This window comes from Oncorhynchus nerka, linkage group LG15, assembly GCF_034236695.1.
Source record: "Oncorhynchus nerka isolate Pitt River linkage group LG15, Oner_Uvic_2.0, whole genome shotgun sequence".
NCBI classification, from domain to species: Eukaryota; Metazoa; Chordata; class Actinopteri; order Salmoniformes; family Salmonidae; genus Oncorhynchus; species Oncorhynchus nerka.
Genome location: NC_088410.1, coordinates 83,019,690 through 83,036,986, shown reverse-complemented (window position 1 = coordinate 83,036,986; position 17,297 = coordinate 83,019,690). Strand labels below are relative to the sequence as shown.

The 17,297-nt window shown below is 40.3% G+C and overlaps 1 protein-coding gene across 4 annotated transcripts in view; it reads right to left on the bottom strand.

Moving 5' to 3' along the window:
* Nucleotides 1–1,151: 1,151 nt before the first annotated feature.
* The window catches only part of LOC115143411 (neural cell adhesion molecule L1-like protein), a 95,484-nt gene continuing 79,338 nt past the window's right edge, over nucleotides 1,152–17,297 (bottom strand). For all 4 annotated transcript variants that reach the window (XM_029683814.2, XM_029683815.2, XM_065001946.1 and 1 more), the window contains 6 exons: nucleotides 17,029–17,233; nucleotides 16,760–16,882; nucleotides 14,754–14,933; nucleotides 4,534–4,665; nucleotides 3,696–3,768; nucleotides 1,152–2,420 (listed from right to left, as the gene is read on the bottom strand). In XM_029683814.2, coding sequence (XP_029539674.2) covers nucleotides 2,213–2,420; nucleotides 3,696–3,768; nucleotides 4,534–4,665; nucleotides 14,754–14,933; nucleotides 16,760–16,882; nucleotides 17,029–17,233 — 921 coding nt within the window. In that variant the 3' untranslated portion in view covers nucleotides 1,152–2,212. The remainder of the gene's footprint in view (nucleotides 2,421–3,695; nucleotides 3,769–4,533; nucleotides 4,666–14,753; nucleotides 14,934–16,759; nucleotides 16,883–17,028; nucleotides 17,234–17,297) is intronic.

The window sequence follows — 17,297 nt, the reverse complement described above, 5'->3', positions numbered from 1 at the left end:
TATTATGAGTATTTCTGCAAAATCACTAGATGTTTTGGAATCAAAACATTACTGCAAGTAAGGCGCCAATGTAAACTGAGATTTTTGGATATAAATATGCACATTATCGAACAAAACATACATGTATTGTGTAACATGATGTCCTATGAGTGTCATCTGATGAAGATCATCAAAGGTTAGTGATTCATTTTATCTATATTTCTGCTTTTTGTGACTCCACTCTTTGGCTGGAAAAATGGCGGTGGGTTTTTTCGACTTGGCGGTGATCTAACATAATCATATGTTGTGCTTGAAATCGGACACGATGGGTAGATTAACAAGATGTTTATCTTTCACTCGCTCTATTGGACTTGTTAATGTGTGAAAGTTACATATTTAAAAACAAATATTTGAATTTCGCGCGCCTTTTCAGCGGAATGTTGTCGAGGGGTTCCGCTGCGCTTGAAAGGTTAACAACCTTGGAGACAGAACTTAAAGTGACACCTTTTCAGATACAAATTTCCCCCCCTACCATTCTACAGTTATTAGACAGCTAGATGCTTTTATTGTTTTGGGCAGCCCTCCTAACCCTCTGTTAGCCCCCTAAGATCGATGTCCACGCTCGCGCGGAAATGTAATTAGCATAATACACAATTCTGTCAGATCGTTGTTTTTTACATTGGATGTTTCTCAATTCACCGCACCCACCTATGTCGCCTTTTGCTCTATGACCTCCACAAGTGTCAGGAGACTCGTCTGAAGACACTGGAGCCGATCTACCAATTTTAGTCTGTAGCATCTGAACTGTTTCGATGGGCTAATAGCAGTAACACAAACTCTTTTTTTCATCCAATTTTTTTTTTAATATATATTTTTGATACTTCAAGAGGTCATAAAATTCTAAATCAAATAGTTAAATGATCCTTGGTATGACCTTCCATATAGCTTAGTATATGGTTCGCGACTGGAACTACCGTCTCCTTGTTCTTCTCGTTAGATAGCTAGCTAAGGAGTGGATTTACTCATTTCACAATATGGCATGTTGTAATGACATTCAAAAGCTTTCTGCAGAAGCAGAGTTCATTACAAACCCCAAAGCACAATGTATATTTATGTTGAATTATTCTTTCTGTATGCAGTTTAAAGATGGACAGTCAGTCTATAGCCAATGGTAATGAAAAGTTAAACAATTTAATAACATCAAAACATCCACAAACATTCTTTAACATACAATAGCTATATTTGATGTATTTGTACAAAGATGCAATCGAAGGCGATCATCATGGTAACGTTTAGGTTGACTTTCAAACAGGTTTACTATGATTACTTTTTTGGAGTTGAATGGCATTGTCTACAATGACATGCAAGTTGTAATGAGCAAGGCTGTTCTAAGAACATGGGAACAACATTAATGCTTTAATTGGTATTTTGATGAGCTAGAATAGATCAAGTGGTAACTCGGTTGATAATTGTCTGCATGTTATAGCGAGCTGGCACATAAAACCACTGAATCATAACCTCACTGTGGAAACAAAAGTACTTTCCTGTTATCAACTGAGAGTTCTCAGAGCCCTTGCCTTAGATCTTTTGGCATTTCATGTGATATAACTGAGGCATCTGTTTTGTACTGTTATTTTGTCATGTATAAAACCAGGAAATAAGTTGATGAACAGCCTTTGTACACATATTAAAATCATATTTAATGAATGCCTTTCAAATATAAAATGTCAATATTTGCAGGCTGACATCATCAGCTCACATACACGTGTAGTTTGCTAAATGATGACTGGGAATGAGAGATCTGGTAGTATATACACATGTAGTTTGCTAAATGATGACTGGGAATGAGAGATCTGGTAGTATAAGACAAGGATCAATGTGGACTGGAGATTTCTTTTTCTTCCTTTTTACATTTCAATTGATTTCAAACAGTTGTTGCATTTGACAAAAAAATGCAAAAAGCCTCAAAGGATTTCACTGATTTGCAGTAATATAAAACACTCCCACATACAATAATATATACATTTGGAAATGATGCATTCTGTTACAGCTTGATAAAACAAACAGCTTTATAAAATGAAGATGGCAGTGCAGCTGACACTGACACATTACATTTGACACTGGATTGTGATTGGTACGGATTATGTCATCTACTTACTTTATGTCCCCTCCCCTCCACCAGTCTAATGAATGTATTGTCCTAAGGATGGATGATGGACCGTTTACCTTGCTCTCACGCTGTGCTCTGATTCGTGGTTCCTTTGACTTCCATGGACACCTTCTTTTCTTTGCGACCTGCATACTCGCCGATGAAGGAGCCATCTTCGTTGAACTGGATGTCCTCATCCCCATAGTCCACCAGGCTGTCCCCACTGTCCTCTGCTTTGATCTGTCCGCTCAGAGAGTGCTGGCTGCCCTTCAGTGGCTTCTCATCATTGTCACTGTGTCACAACATGACGGCACAAAGACAGGGGATTTCAAAACCACCTAATTTCACTCATGGCTTAACTCTATGGGCTTTATTGGTAAGGACAGGGACACAGGCAGGTTTGAACCCAAAGAGCTTAAATGAAGAGCTTCGGCGATTGGCAGCAATGTTTACCTCTTACTGACAGACGGATGAAAAATGATCAGATATGTGCACTAGTAAAGGGCACTCCTGTCAAGTGTACTTAAACCCTACATGTACAGTATATCAATGTATGTGACAATGAATGGGATAATTAAAAGAAGATGGGGTATTGATTTGGCTGTCAGGCTGATGCAGATGTCGACCGTGCACATGCTGCAGTCACAAGGGGCATTTTAACCCTGTCTGTATGGGGAGAGATGCTCAGGCTGTAGTTTTCATTGAATTATTCAACACGAGAGTGATCACATAAAGGGTTGATTGTATAGACTAATGGTTTGGATTGGCATCATGCTGCTCCTACATGGTTAATGATGGTGAAGTCAGGTGCTTCAGGGATCTGAGCATTTTTTGATTTTGGAGTAAAAATACAATAAATGTGCTTTCCTGTGGTCTGACATTGGGGGCCATATATTTTAGGGACCAGACGCAACATTCTACTTCACAACTTTACTGTGACCACATGATGAAAATGTCTAGGCTACTTCTGATTCATAACTTCCAGTTAGAGTGTGAGACTACTGATTGAAGTGAAGTGTGGGTCTCTGAGTTGCTCTCTGTGAGTGTGATCTGAATCGGACCAGTGAAAGATTAATGAATTGAGCACAGATTTTACTGCCCCGGAGATGAGCTGCATTCAATTACACAGATTGGTTTTAGCCTCCTGCTGGGTTGTGTTGTGGCCAGGCAGCCTTCCTTCATTGAGTTCCATTCAGAAACAAATAGTAACATCTGAACAATGAGGCTGTTACTGCTAATGACCTGAGCTCTACCAGGACACATCTACCTAATAACAATGCACAATATAGGGTGATACCACATCAACATCACTGATGGGTAAACAACAACGGGGGTATTTGTTGCTGTTTACCACATCATGTTTAGAATACATGTTACTCAGCCCATCACATGTCTTGAACAGGGATGTCTGTGAAGGTCTGTGTTAAGCTCATGCATGTAGGGTTTTCTTTTTAAATCAGGAGAAATGCAGAGATAGAATTATACAATGTGATACAATTCAAAACAAAGTTAATACATGAGCTGATTTCTGAATTATTGATACAATGGTGGTTGGTGGTATGATTACCTGTATTCACAGAAGGTGTCATCATGGATACCCTGGGACTCTAGGTCTGGATGAAGATCCTCTTTCTCCTTTACTGGTCGGAGAGAAAGATCAATGTTTAGGGTACCTTGAGTACAGTACAACATTCAATAAACAACTTTATACCATGTTAAAGACAAAGTAATGTTCTGCTAAAACACCTTACAAGTTCTCACACATTCCTGAGTACAACATACTCAGTGCTTGATGTCAGCAACAATATGAGTAACAACTGAATCCTAATTTCAAAAGGGAAAGCTAACTATCAGGGAAAGTGCAGGAGGTAGTGTTTAATGAATGCATCACAGAACAAAGCCCTGGGATTTAGACTGTCTTTCTGATATGATAGGCGATTAGCTGAGCTGAACCTGGCGCTCAATAAGTGAATAAAAATGAAAGGTACTGTAAATGACCCCCTATCCCCCGCAGACAGGACTGGCATTAAGATCCCCACCGCTGGCATGTGACCATAACATTGACATATCTTCTGTGTATTCTGTGCATTCTATGTTTTGTTATTCAAATGCTGCATATTTCAAATATGCTGTATTTATTGAAATGTTATCAATATAAATGCATATGCTCCCATTAATTTAAGTTCTCATTATACTGTAAATATCAGCATTGAAATGTTGAACAGTGGTGTGATGTATATTTCTACTAATAATAATATATCAGCTTAAATATGTCTATAATGGTGTCCAGAGTGATCATTTCTCTTTGGTAATAAATACTCTAAATGGAAATATAATTATGCCTAGTGCAGTGATTAGTTAGCATTCGTAAGATGCAATGTGTGTGTGTGTGTTTGAGGACCTACCGGAATATCTCCCTCCTTTATTTCTGTTGACAAAGCAGGCGATTAACACCATGAGTGTGAGGAGAGCCGCGACACACATCAGTCCGATGAACCAGCCCTGGGTAGAGATTCCTCCCTGGATGCTTGCCAGACCTGAGGAGAGGAGAAGAAACAACAACACTTTGACTTTGACTCTGCCTTTCATCAGGACAATTGATTGAATGTTTACATCGACAAAGTCTATTGGATGCAGAGGCAGCAGGTGATGTTGAAATGGAAATGTACCAGTATTAATATTAAACAGCTAATCCCCCTTGTCTAATTAATCAACTGAGGAGGCTGTTCAAATGGAATTCCTTTCACCAAGTCACAAAAAAATATATAAAAAATCCTATTGACACAGAGAACCATGCATGATACCTTGAGACATGTTCAAGGACATTGGTGCACCTGCATACTTAATAAAACTTCAATTGGTTATGGAGATTGTGTGTGTAGGGATTTGATTGGGGGGTGGGAGAGCTTTTTCTTCTTTTCCAATAGCATCCCTGCTCACTTTAGCCCTGGTCCTGATTACATATTCAAAAATACTAGTATTATCAACCCAGTTGTTAGTCATAAGTCGCACAGTGTACACAGTCCAAAGCTCCAGCCCCTCAATCACGTGGAAAGTCTTAGAGGAGTTAACTGCCTCAGAGATATTCTAGTTACCTTTACCTAGGTGCACAATCAGGGAGGGTTAGTACTCATGAGGGGGGAAGGGTTAAAGGGTTATTTACAGAGCGTTCGATGAAACAACACAGGACACAATTTCTAGCATGTAACGGTAGAACTGTGTGGAGATGTCTCAGATGTTACCAATACGTTCAAAATCACCTTAAAAGTATATCGCTATAAAATATACTACAAATGGACATAGAAGTAATGTGCTTACGGTTGTTCATATATGCAACATAAGACTCCGTTTGTTAGTTTCCTGGAATTCAACTGATGTTTGCAAAGTTGTCATGAACTGAGGAACTAATATTCAACAGGGCTGTGACTGACAGACAGATGAAGGAGGAAGAGGGGATACATGGCAGACAGATGAAGGAGGAAGAGGGGATACATGGCAGAACAGGGTTAATAAAGGATTAAGGACAGTACACACAACAAACATGGATCTAAAGCTGGCCAGGGACTTGTTGATGAAGTCAATCCATTTGTTTATGCACATACAGTGCAGTATATATAGTCTAACGTATGTGTCTCATGTTTAATACTAGTGGAGGATATAGAATGAAGGCTTATCAATAACTGGCACATTTCCTGAATCACTTGAAATGAAATTGACAAAGGAAAAGGAAAGCCAAGGAAAGCCAGCAAAGTTGAAGAGAGTATGTATCCATTGAAACGTGCAGACTACATGAACAATCCAAACCCCTGCTTATTGACCTTGCGTGTTCATTTTCTTAATACAACTGATTGCTATCGCTTTCAAATCACATAGATTGTGCTTCTCTCTACAACAGTATACATTTCGACAGAAATGTTAAATATCAGGGGTGAGCAGAAGTCCCTGTGCCTCACTGCAGCTTAACTCATGTACACAGCGGTGCTGCATACATTAGACAATAACAGACTAATAAAGTCTCCGAAGACTGACACTCCAGGAAATCAAAGAACCACTGCAGCTGGAGGGAGGGTGAGAATAATGCACGACTTCAAATTGCAAGTTTGAAAAGAAAGGTTGCACAGCTTTGGTACGACAGGTTAACGGCAAACAATCCCCTTCATCTCCCTCAGGCAAACATGCAAATCTTCGACTGTGTCTCCTGCTCAGGTGTTTGCTCAGGTGATAATTCAGAACACAAGGACACCTGTGTCTGGGCTGCCCATCCCTGTGAGCACAAATGACACACCATGGGTAAAGCTGGTGTATGACTCTGTAACTATGGTAATTCCCATCATTTGCTTAGTATGATTATTCTAAGTGACAAAAAATATCCCAGGGCTTGGCGTGTCTGTCATTGCACTGCTCAGCCTGGTATTAAAGGCTGCAGAAAGCATCTGTTGCCACAGCAGGGAGCGCAGCCCTGGCCCTGCCACAACGCCTGCAAAATGGCTCTTCAAAGTCAGGGAGATTTTTTAAAGCTGAGCCCAGTACACTTAAATATTCTGATCTACAGCTATCAACAGTTTCCACTTATCCACTTATCTGAGTTTCCCCTAAATATCACCCTCTCTGTAAGAGCTCACACCTCCTGCTCCTCCTCCTCACTCGGCCTGACTAGGCCTACATTTTCTCCAGCTCAAATATTGCTACTGTATGGACAGTTGCTTGTCCAACAGCACTATTGTTGTTTCCTCAGCTGAAGGTTAAATGAAGGTGGCGGGTAATGGTTTGGTCAATATCTTGCTGTGTAAAGGAGGACCTTGGCCCAACAAATCAATTAGACATATGACAAATATGTCTAATTGATTTGTTGGGCCAAAGTCCTCCTTTATACAGCAAGATATTGACCAAACCATCACCAGACATTTCCATTTAACCTTTTTGAACTACACTCACACCTTCAGAGATGGCATAGATTATATATTTAACTAGGCAAATCAGTTAAGAACAAATTCTTATTTACAATGACTGTTCCTAAACAGTGTATTAACTGCCTGGTTCAGGGGCAGAACAGCAGATTTTTACCTTGTCAGCTCAGGGATTCAATCTAGTAACCTTTCAGTTACTGGCTCAACGCTCTAACCACTAGGTTACCTGCCGCCCCTTAAAAAACAGGACTGTCTCTTAATGAGTTTGTTGAGATGTTTGCGGGACTTTAACTCAACATCAATTCTTAAGCTAGTTTTTATTGATTGAAGTTAAGCTCAAAATAGAGAAGAGTATTTTTATCATATGGTATCAATAGAGTTTAGTGTTTTCACTACAGGTGGCTGGTGGCACCTTAATTGGGGAGGACAGGCTCATAGTAATGGTAGGTACGGAATAATTGAATGGTATCAAACACATCAAACACATGGTTTCCATGTGCTTGATGCCATTCCATTCTCATTTATTATGAGCCTTCATCCCCTCACCAGCCTCCTGTGGTTTTCACCTATGGCTATCATTGCCATATTGAACACAATTGGTTATATGAATACCTATGTTGGAGCGGGTGAACTTGGCCATATGGGAGACTGTAGTGCTTGGATGTGAGGGGGAGGCAGACTGGCCTGAAAAGGAAGACACCTGAAGATTATTGGCTATTTTTTGAGTCAGGGAGCGGGAGCTACTGTCTACTGACTAATACAACTTTTAGTACGCTACAACTACGGGTATAGTGGACTGATATGAATTTTTAGTCTATAGATATGTCTCATATAACAACTAGTCTGGGTGGTTACTACTACAGAGCAAATTAAATCAAATCAAGCAATCAACATTTCAGGAATGCAATGCAGACAAGGAATGCAATGCAATGTGTTTCACAGGAAAAACTAATACAAAACAATAAAAACAAGGCTGAAATATTTACTACACAACAAACAAAAGAATGAAAAAACTGAATGACTAAAAAGCACTCTAAGGGAAAAAAACCCATACGTGTTTTAAATATGTCCACAGTTTCGGCTCACCTCAGGTTCTCTGGCAGGCTATTCCAGAGGCCGGGGGCATAATAACTAAAGGTATAATAACTAAAGGTATCCTCTCCATGTCTCTTGGTCCTAGTCTTTGGGAAAGTTAAACGGCCAGTGCCAGAGGACCTGAAAGACCTACTGGGTACATAACTTAAAAGCATGTCTGACTTTTAGTTGGGGTGCGCAATCGTGGCTTGAGCAATGAATACCATCAAACAACAAGCAAATAAGGTCTAATATGTGGTTAGAGGTGATCATTGGTAATGATTTATTCTACAGGAAGGGACTTTTCCTCTGATGAAACAAAGACGTCATCATTTGAACTTTTATTGACACTACAATATACAGCATATGCACGTCTGATAGCCTTCCTGTATGCTGTACCTAAAGCTTAATTTGATCCCTCTGTTTGTAATACGTGTGACATTGAGCCTAATGTTGTTGGAACAAAAGTCAATATTAATTTACAGATTCACTAATGAGACTGGATTCATATGAATTTATAAACGGGATCCTCATTACCATTGTTACTGCAGAGAAACCCACAAACTTTGTCTGAAAACAGCGGAGTCTGTATTGGTCTACTAATGAACGGAGGCATCAGAGTGCTCAGCGCTGATGGCAAGGGCACGCAACAGAGAAGGGCAATTATTCACAGATGAGGGGAGTATCTGCATCATCTTAGTTCCTTATTTGTGTGAAATATGCCTTAATGGTTTCTGACATCAGACTTGTTTTCTAAATGCCTGCTTGACCTAGTCAACCATGCAGGCAACTGGGCCAGGAGCTGCTGTCTCCAAGATTCACCTCCCACCTGTATTTCAGCCCTTTATCCATATTCATGCACTCACACTAGTTTATGTTAAAGAAACTGCATACAGTATAGCTTATAGAAATCATACTAACAGATATCAGAAGAATAGTCTTTGTCAGAAATGGAATGTGAGAGCTATAGTACTACTCAAGTATGCACCAAGGATTTGATACAAATAATTCATGGATGACTCATGCAGAAATAAATCAATGTAGTTATTTCGCAGAGAATATACCTGTAGGGATGATTTACATCAGTGTTAGACTACAGAAGTTGCTTTGTGCTGCACATAAACAGAAATCTACATACTGACAATGGATACCACTGTGGAAACTAGTGAGGAGACGGAAAATAAGAAAGGAAAGCATTACCAAGCAGATACATGTATGGAAAATGGTTTTAGCTTCCACACCACACAGTGAACGTATCATCAAGAAGATGGATGCCCACCTGACGGGCACACATTATTATCAATTGCATAAGTTAAAAGCCTTGCGTACTTCAGCATGGCACAGCAAGAACATGTGCTGACACCAACTGCAATATAAGCATGAAAAAGATGCAAAATGGTTCCCTACATACATTTGATGGGAGATCCAATCATGTATATTAAGTAGATTACAACTCAGGGCCATCTCCGTCTTTCCTGAATTTACAGGGTATATATTCAAAACAATATTACATTAGTCACTTTACCCCTATCTATACTGTATGTACAGGATATATTCACAGCCCTTGACATTTTCCACATTTTGTTGTGTTACATCCTGAATTTAAAATGCATAAAAATAAACAAATAAATGTGTTACTGGCCGAAACACAATACCCCATAACGTAAAAGTAGAAATACGTTATTCTAAATGTTTTACATTCATAAAACATGAAAAGCTGAAATGTCTTGAGTAAATAAGTATTCAAGAACCCCTCTATTATACAAGCCTAAATAAGTTCAGGATTAAAAGTCAAATAATAAGTAGCATGCTTTAAAAAAGCAGACATTGAATATCCCTTTGAGCATGGTGAAGTTATTCATTACAATTTGGATGGTTTATCAATACACCCAGTCACTACAAAGACACAGACGTCCTTCCTAACTTAGTAGCTGGAGAGGAAGGAAACCGCTCAGGGATTTCACTATGAGGCCACTCGTTACTTTGGAGCAGTTACAGAGTTTACTGTCTATGACAGGAGAAAACTGAGGATGGATCAACAACATTGTAGTTACTCCACAATAATAACCTAATTGACAAAGTGAAAAGAAGGATGCCTGAATACAAAGTGTTAATTTTGGGTCAAATACAATACATTACTGAGTACTAGGGTTGAATGGCGGGAACGGCGGGAACCCGGGTATCTAGATTTACCAGGATTTTCCCTCCCAAAACCACTCTCTTTTCCCGGGATAACAGAGGAACCGGTAAAATATTATAAATGATTTTTATGAACAGCATGGCTTGAAATGGAACTATTAAATTATGTGCAATGTCTAAATCTAGCTTCTCTGCAGACTCTGCATGATGAATCAACGCTCAGGTTGGGGACAGACAGCCCATCTCAGTATGGAGTGCAATTCACAATGCATGTAGACCTATCATCTCATCATGGTAACTTTTTTTCTTGTGACAGGTACATTTGTTCCAGCATTGGCTATACTACAGTAATATAAAGACCGAATGCACTTACTGACCGAATGTAATTTACTGTACCCATAATCATCTGGCTTTCGGGGGGGGGGGGGTCACCTTGTTTTTTAATTGTGAATGTCACATCTGCTCCTGCCACACCCCTAGTGGACATCCGGTGTCACCTTGACCTGCAGCCATTTCTCCAGTACACACTCTCTCTCTCTCTCTCCCTCCCTTTCTGTTTGTTTGTGATTGTGTGGTTGGAGACAGGTGTGCTGGAGCCAGAGCGGATCCTCACCAGCTGCAACCCCTTCCATAATCAAGATCTCTACAAATACTCAGTCCTGCATCTTCCACTCTGCCAGATCGTAATCTCTGCTCAGTCAGTTTATGATTCTAGCTATTTATGATTATTCAAGACCCTGTTACCCTGCTGTGTCTGTTTCCCTGCCTGACGCTGTTTATCCTCTCACTGCAGTTTTGCCACTCTGGCTCCTGTCTCCTGTTCCACATCTCACCAACCTGCTACCCTGTTCTGGATTCACCACACCACCACTCCATTGGATTCTCTCCGGACCTGTTTACCCTGTTCCGACCCAGCTCACTCCAACCTCAGCCTCCACATTAGTTTCCTACCACTCATCTGAGCTTCCCCAGATCTGCATTCCATATCCCCCTATGTTACAATAAATACCTTGGTTTATTCATCCCTGTTTCTTGGTCTGAGTCTGCTCTTGGGTTCCCCTGTGCTGCTCCGCCTAACAGTAAAGTTTTGTACTTTTTTCATTTGCAGCTGCAGACTTTTATAATAGCCTATCACTTGAATATCATTGCTTTAAATCAGTGCACATATGAGCACTCTCTCACAGTCTTCCTCTCTCTCCATTAACACCATTCAAATGGCATCCAAAATAGACAATCCTGTTCTAGATTTATATATAGATGTCCTAGCCTAACTCTTTCAGGTAATACATTCAATGCAGTATTAGCCTTATATTTGGCTCATTTATGATGGGTTATGCATTATAAACTTCTAACGTATAGCCTCTGTCTCTTGCACAATACCCAAGCACCTGTGCTCCGCTGGCCTCTCTCCTTGACAAACCCTCCTTAGCTCTTGGAGTCCCATGCAGGAAAAGCTAGACTAGAATAGCCTGCTGGACATTTTTGTTTTGCTTTTGCATTTCTTATACCAATAGACTATACGAAGAGGGACGCAAGCTCTTTTTGCTGAATGTTAAATACAGCAGCCAATAGAACTCACGGATAGTTTGAAATAGTGAATACGCTATGGCGGTAGGCTATAGCAATTATGTATTCAGACCCCTAACCATTCAATCTTTGTGACGAGAAATTAAAGCCTTCTGCATCTAAATCTAGTTCTATATTACTCAAGGATTTCATTAGAATGATGAAGATAAGGACAACAAAACATATTTCTAGTAACTGTTGAAAGTGAGGAAGGAACAAAGCAACAATAGAGAAAGAGGGGGTAAGCTAATAACATGAGGGGAAATATTATGAAAGGTATATATACTACTTATACAAATAGGCTCTATTATATTTCAACGATATAATCAAATTTGCTAGCCTATACTTGTAACTATGTATACTGCATGTGCTGCACCAGAATCACATGTTCTCTTCTGCTTTATCATGGTTTGAAAGATGTGCGTAATTCCCGTCCATATAATACAATACAATAAAAGTTCACACTCAAAAATATTAGATTAATTTATTTACCCAAGATAGCATACAGCTAGCTACATCCATGGGCTTTTATGTTTTTCTGTTGAGCATAATGTTCAGTAGCCTACACATATATGTATTGGATAAAGACACAATTATTTGGTATTTTTTGGGCTTGGGCTCATTAAATGTTGTTAATGTATTTAATATATGGTTCATCGGGGTCAGGTAGCATCAGGTTTGAATTTTCATGCTGAACAAAGCTCCAATCAAATCCAGACATATTTATATGCTGTCACGCCTTGGTCATTGTATTGTGTTTTCGTTATATGTTTGTTCAGGCCAGGGTGTGACATGGGGTTATTGTATTGTCTTATTGGGGTTTTTGTAGGCATTGGGATTGTGGTTGATTAGGGGTGTGTCTAGTATAGGCTTGGCTGCCTGAGGCGGTTCTCAATCAGAGTCAGGTGATTCTTGTTGTCTCTGATGGGGAACCGTATTTAGGTAGCCTGAGTTTCACTTTGTATTTCGTGGGTGATTGTTCCTGTCTCTGTGTAGTGTTCACCAGATAGGCTGTAATTAGGTTTCACGTTCCGTTTGTTGTTTTGTATTTTGTATCAGTTATTTTCATGTATCGCGATCCTTCATTAAAGATCATGAGTAACCACCACGCTGCATTTCGGTCCGACTCTCTTTCGACAAACGAAGAACGCCATTACATATGCTTTATAACGCTTTTGAATGACACTTTCGTTTTGGCGGGCACAATTGTAAAATACCAGGAAAATATTCAACCCTTCTAAGTACTACTCTCCATAAATCTACAAAAAATCTATGGCAAGACCTGAAAATTGTCACGGTCGTCCTCCTCTTCATCTGAAGAGGAGAGGCGAGAAGGATCGGAGGATCAAAATGCGGCGTGGTATGTGTTCATGATGAGTATTTAATCAAAGAAAGCACTGAACACTGAAACACACTATACAAAAACAATAAACAAATAACGACCGTGAAGCTATAATGAGACCTGTGCTGACACAAGCAACTAACATAGATAATCACCCACAAACAAACAGTGAAACCCAGGCTACCTAAGTATGATTCTCAATCAGAGACAACTAATGACACCTGCCTCTGATTGAGAACCATACTAGGCCGAAACATACAAATCCCCAAATCATAGAAAAACAAACATAGACTGCCCACCCCAACTCACGCCATGACCATACTAAATAAATATAGAAAACAAAGGAAATAAAGGTCAGAACGTGACAAAAATGGTTGCCTAGCAATGATGTCTAGCAACAAAATGTAGAATAAGTCAAGGGGTATGAATACTTTCTGAAGGCAGTGCATCTACCTCAATTACCTCATACCCCTGCACATTGACTCAGTACTGGGACCCCGTGTATGTAGCCAAGTAATCGTTACTTCATTGTGTATTTACTCTTGTGTTATTATTCTCTCTGCAATGTTGGGAAGGGCCCGTAAGTTAGCATTTCACTATTAGTCTGCTCCTGTTATTTACAAAGCACGTGACAAATAAAACATGATTTGATTTGACATTACTCCCACACACGGAGAAAGTATATTTATTTGGATTTCATACCATAATGGTGTTTTTTTTAGTAAATCAATCTAAACATGCATTCTTGCATTTAATTAATCCCAGAAGCCTGCTTACTGTGTTTGATTGAAAAGGATGCTATGTTTTGTTAACCATTTATATGAATTTACAAGCCCTTACCATTAGAGAGTACCCAAATCAATTATTACTATTGTTAGACAGAAGCTATGTGTGATGTGGCACCACAGTGCAGACCCTCCATTACACATTCAAGTGCACTTGCTTATTTTCATTAGATTCTAATCATCTTTGACTGTTGTCACCCCCTTATCTCCACTCCCAAAGACTCAGTTGAATTGAGCTTGGCCTGGTTCCGACAGAGTACATCTACCACTCTACTGAAGTAGAACTGACATAGAATTCATAAGATGAAAATGTTGTGTCATATGCATGAGCCAAACATTGCAAAGGCAATCTACTTACTTTACCAATTCCTATATAATTATACAATACGATACAGAAATGTGCATTTTCCCTTGCTGAAGGCAATTCTCTTTTCCAGCCGTTTGTTTCATATCTCGCTTTCTCCTTCAAATCAATAAGCATTTGCTCTTTTATGACAATGATGAATGAAACCCCTTCTCACACCCTTATGATATTGTTTACCCACAAACATTACTTAGATGGAGATATGAAAAGCCTGGCAGTTGGAGCCAATATCACATTCCCTGAAATTCAATGAGCTAATACATTACTGAAATGGCTTGGTCATCTACAGTGTACAGGCTTGGTCATTTACAGAATAGATCATCCCTCTAATACAAAGTCCTGCTACCACGTCTCGCTATTTCCCCCAACAATAAACCCATACCCCCCTTCCATTCTCAAAGATTTTCCACCAGGATCCCCCTGCCACACCTCGGCCTGTGTGACTTACGTGCTTCAGGTGTGGTGGTGCTCTCCTTGCTGACCCGGGGCCCACAGCCCACCCTGGTGCAGGGGCGCAGGTAGAACTTGTATCTGCTGATAGCCTCCAGGTTCTGCAGGACCCACATGGTGGTGTCAGGGTTGCTAATATCCACAGTCTGCAGGACACCCACCTCCTCTGTGTCGTTGACTAAACACACACAGAGACTCGATTAAACGTGTCTTCATGTATTAATGGACACAAAGGATATCTCTGATACAGAAGGACAAAATAAGCATTTGATTGATCATTTGAAAAGGACACTCATAAAATGTTGTGGGTTTGGTAGATATAGGACCACATTGTGTGAGCATGTAATCATGGGTTGCATGTTTCGTCACAATGTTGTTTTGAACGTTTGTTTTGGACTGATGGCCAACTGAGCATTCTACTCAATGTATTGTCAATGAGCGCTGATAAAGATTGAATCAAAGGTGCATTAGAGTGGCTTAGAAATACAATGCCATTCAAAAGGAGGCAAATAATTACAAGGAAAATCTTTTTAATAATTTTGATGTTGCCAGGTTGGCTTTAGATGCAGTATAAAGTTAGCTAGTTAGCTAAGATTGAGGGGAGGGCACTGGATTTTAGCGAGCTACTGTTAGCATTGCTAGCTATTCTTGACAAACTTTGCTAGCTAATGACACCATTTCCATCTGTCTAAATTAAATTTGATGACATGATAATGCTGGCAAAGTTGTTTCCTACTGAACATTTGACTACTTTAGCAATGTCGTCGTATTTCCAGGCACTATAGTGTAATTTAGACTAAACAGTCGTTAGCCTCCATCCAGAATGACTGGGCTTATCACGACTTTAGGACACCACTATTCACAACAATGGCATGACACGACCGAGTGATGGAGGTGCAACCTATGAACAACATCTGATTTGCATTGGTAGTTGGTTCTTCCTTCCCTAGAGATGGAACTGGCCATCAATCTAACAGTGTAGGTCCTGTGAAACCTGTGAAATATTAAGTTAGCAAATAACCTCTAAGAAGCTGGGCTCAGCCCTGGAACAGCTTTGCAGCAGCCTTTCAATTCCTCTGCTGCTTCCTCTGGTGCATTATCTTTACCATTAACATCACTTCCTTCAAAACCCCTCACTTCAAAAGAGTCCATCAGCTTTATCATGATTGCACAATGAAAACGTCCCTTCTTCTGAAATACAACATGACACTTTTGACCCTCTTGTGCAGCGGAAAAATCTAAAACCATTAGGGAGAGTTACTTTGCAAAGCTGTCTTTGAAATGTTGTAATCAGCCTCATCATCGGTATTGTTTCAGGCCAGGGAGGGACACACACATGCACATTATTGTTGTCCTATGTTTAATCTGGGTCGTTGGTTGTGACGAAGTCCCCGGTGGACAGGATGGGGTCAGTAACCAAGACCTTAAAAGGCTGTGACACGCTGGCCTTGGTCAGCGCTGCTGGTGCCGGATCACAACACACCACACAGGCCACACCCTGACCAGATACTGACCCCTCTCTCACCAATGGGGTCATTCTACATTCATACTATCAATGAGTCACACTGGATATCCACTTCCATGCTTTCTGATGCCATCCAATAATGCCATCCAATAATGCCATCCAATAACAGACGTTTAACATTTAGCTGTATTCAACCCTCATTCTTTTCTCCTTGAGGGTATTTTTCATCTGAGTATTTGTTCTCCATTTGATCATATTCTCATGCAACAACTTGTGAGATTTAAACCTGTGGATCTTCACTATCAAAGCTCTGCATGCATTTCTCATTTCTATATTAAGACAAACATTTCACACCAGCTGTAGGAGCTAAACTAGAGACTATCATTAACAAACATTAAAAAATGCACTGGAGCACCACTCATAAGCACAGCAATATATCATAGTGGAAAGATCAAGGAGTTGCTAGACATATTGAATGAAGGGAGCCTGGTGCATGTCAGACTGCAGGTTAACAGGGAAGTGGAAATATTTGTACATACTCAGCTGATACTCTAGCAGGTATCCTGTAAGGACTCCGTTGGCTTCCAGAGGAGGTGCCCAGGTGAGAGTGACTGTGTGCTTCTGAACATCTGTGACCCTGAAAACTGGCGTTTTCTCTGGAACTGGGAAACAAACAAATATACAAGTAGTAAAAAGTGTTAACACAATAACACAATAAGCTTGTGTCCAGATAGTTTATTTTCTTCTTCAGTTGCACAGTAGTGAATTAATATGTTCCATGGCACGCTCCTCTCCCCTCCTGTCTTACCTCCCTCTGGGGTTTTGAAGTTGACGGCGTGGCTACCTGGCCCATTGCCTCGCCTGTTGAAGGTCATGATGATGAGGCTGTACTCAGAGAAGGGCGTGAGCCCTGGTACCATGGCATGGTTCCGGTCCCCCGGGAATGTCAGAGTGTGTTTGTCCCCGTGAGTCTTCTTTGAGTCCAGCAGACTACGCAGCCGCCACCAGCTTATCTGACACCGCCATGACAGAAGGACACACAGTGTTATGAATCTAACAGATCGTATGTGAGAAAAG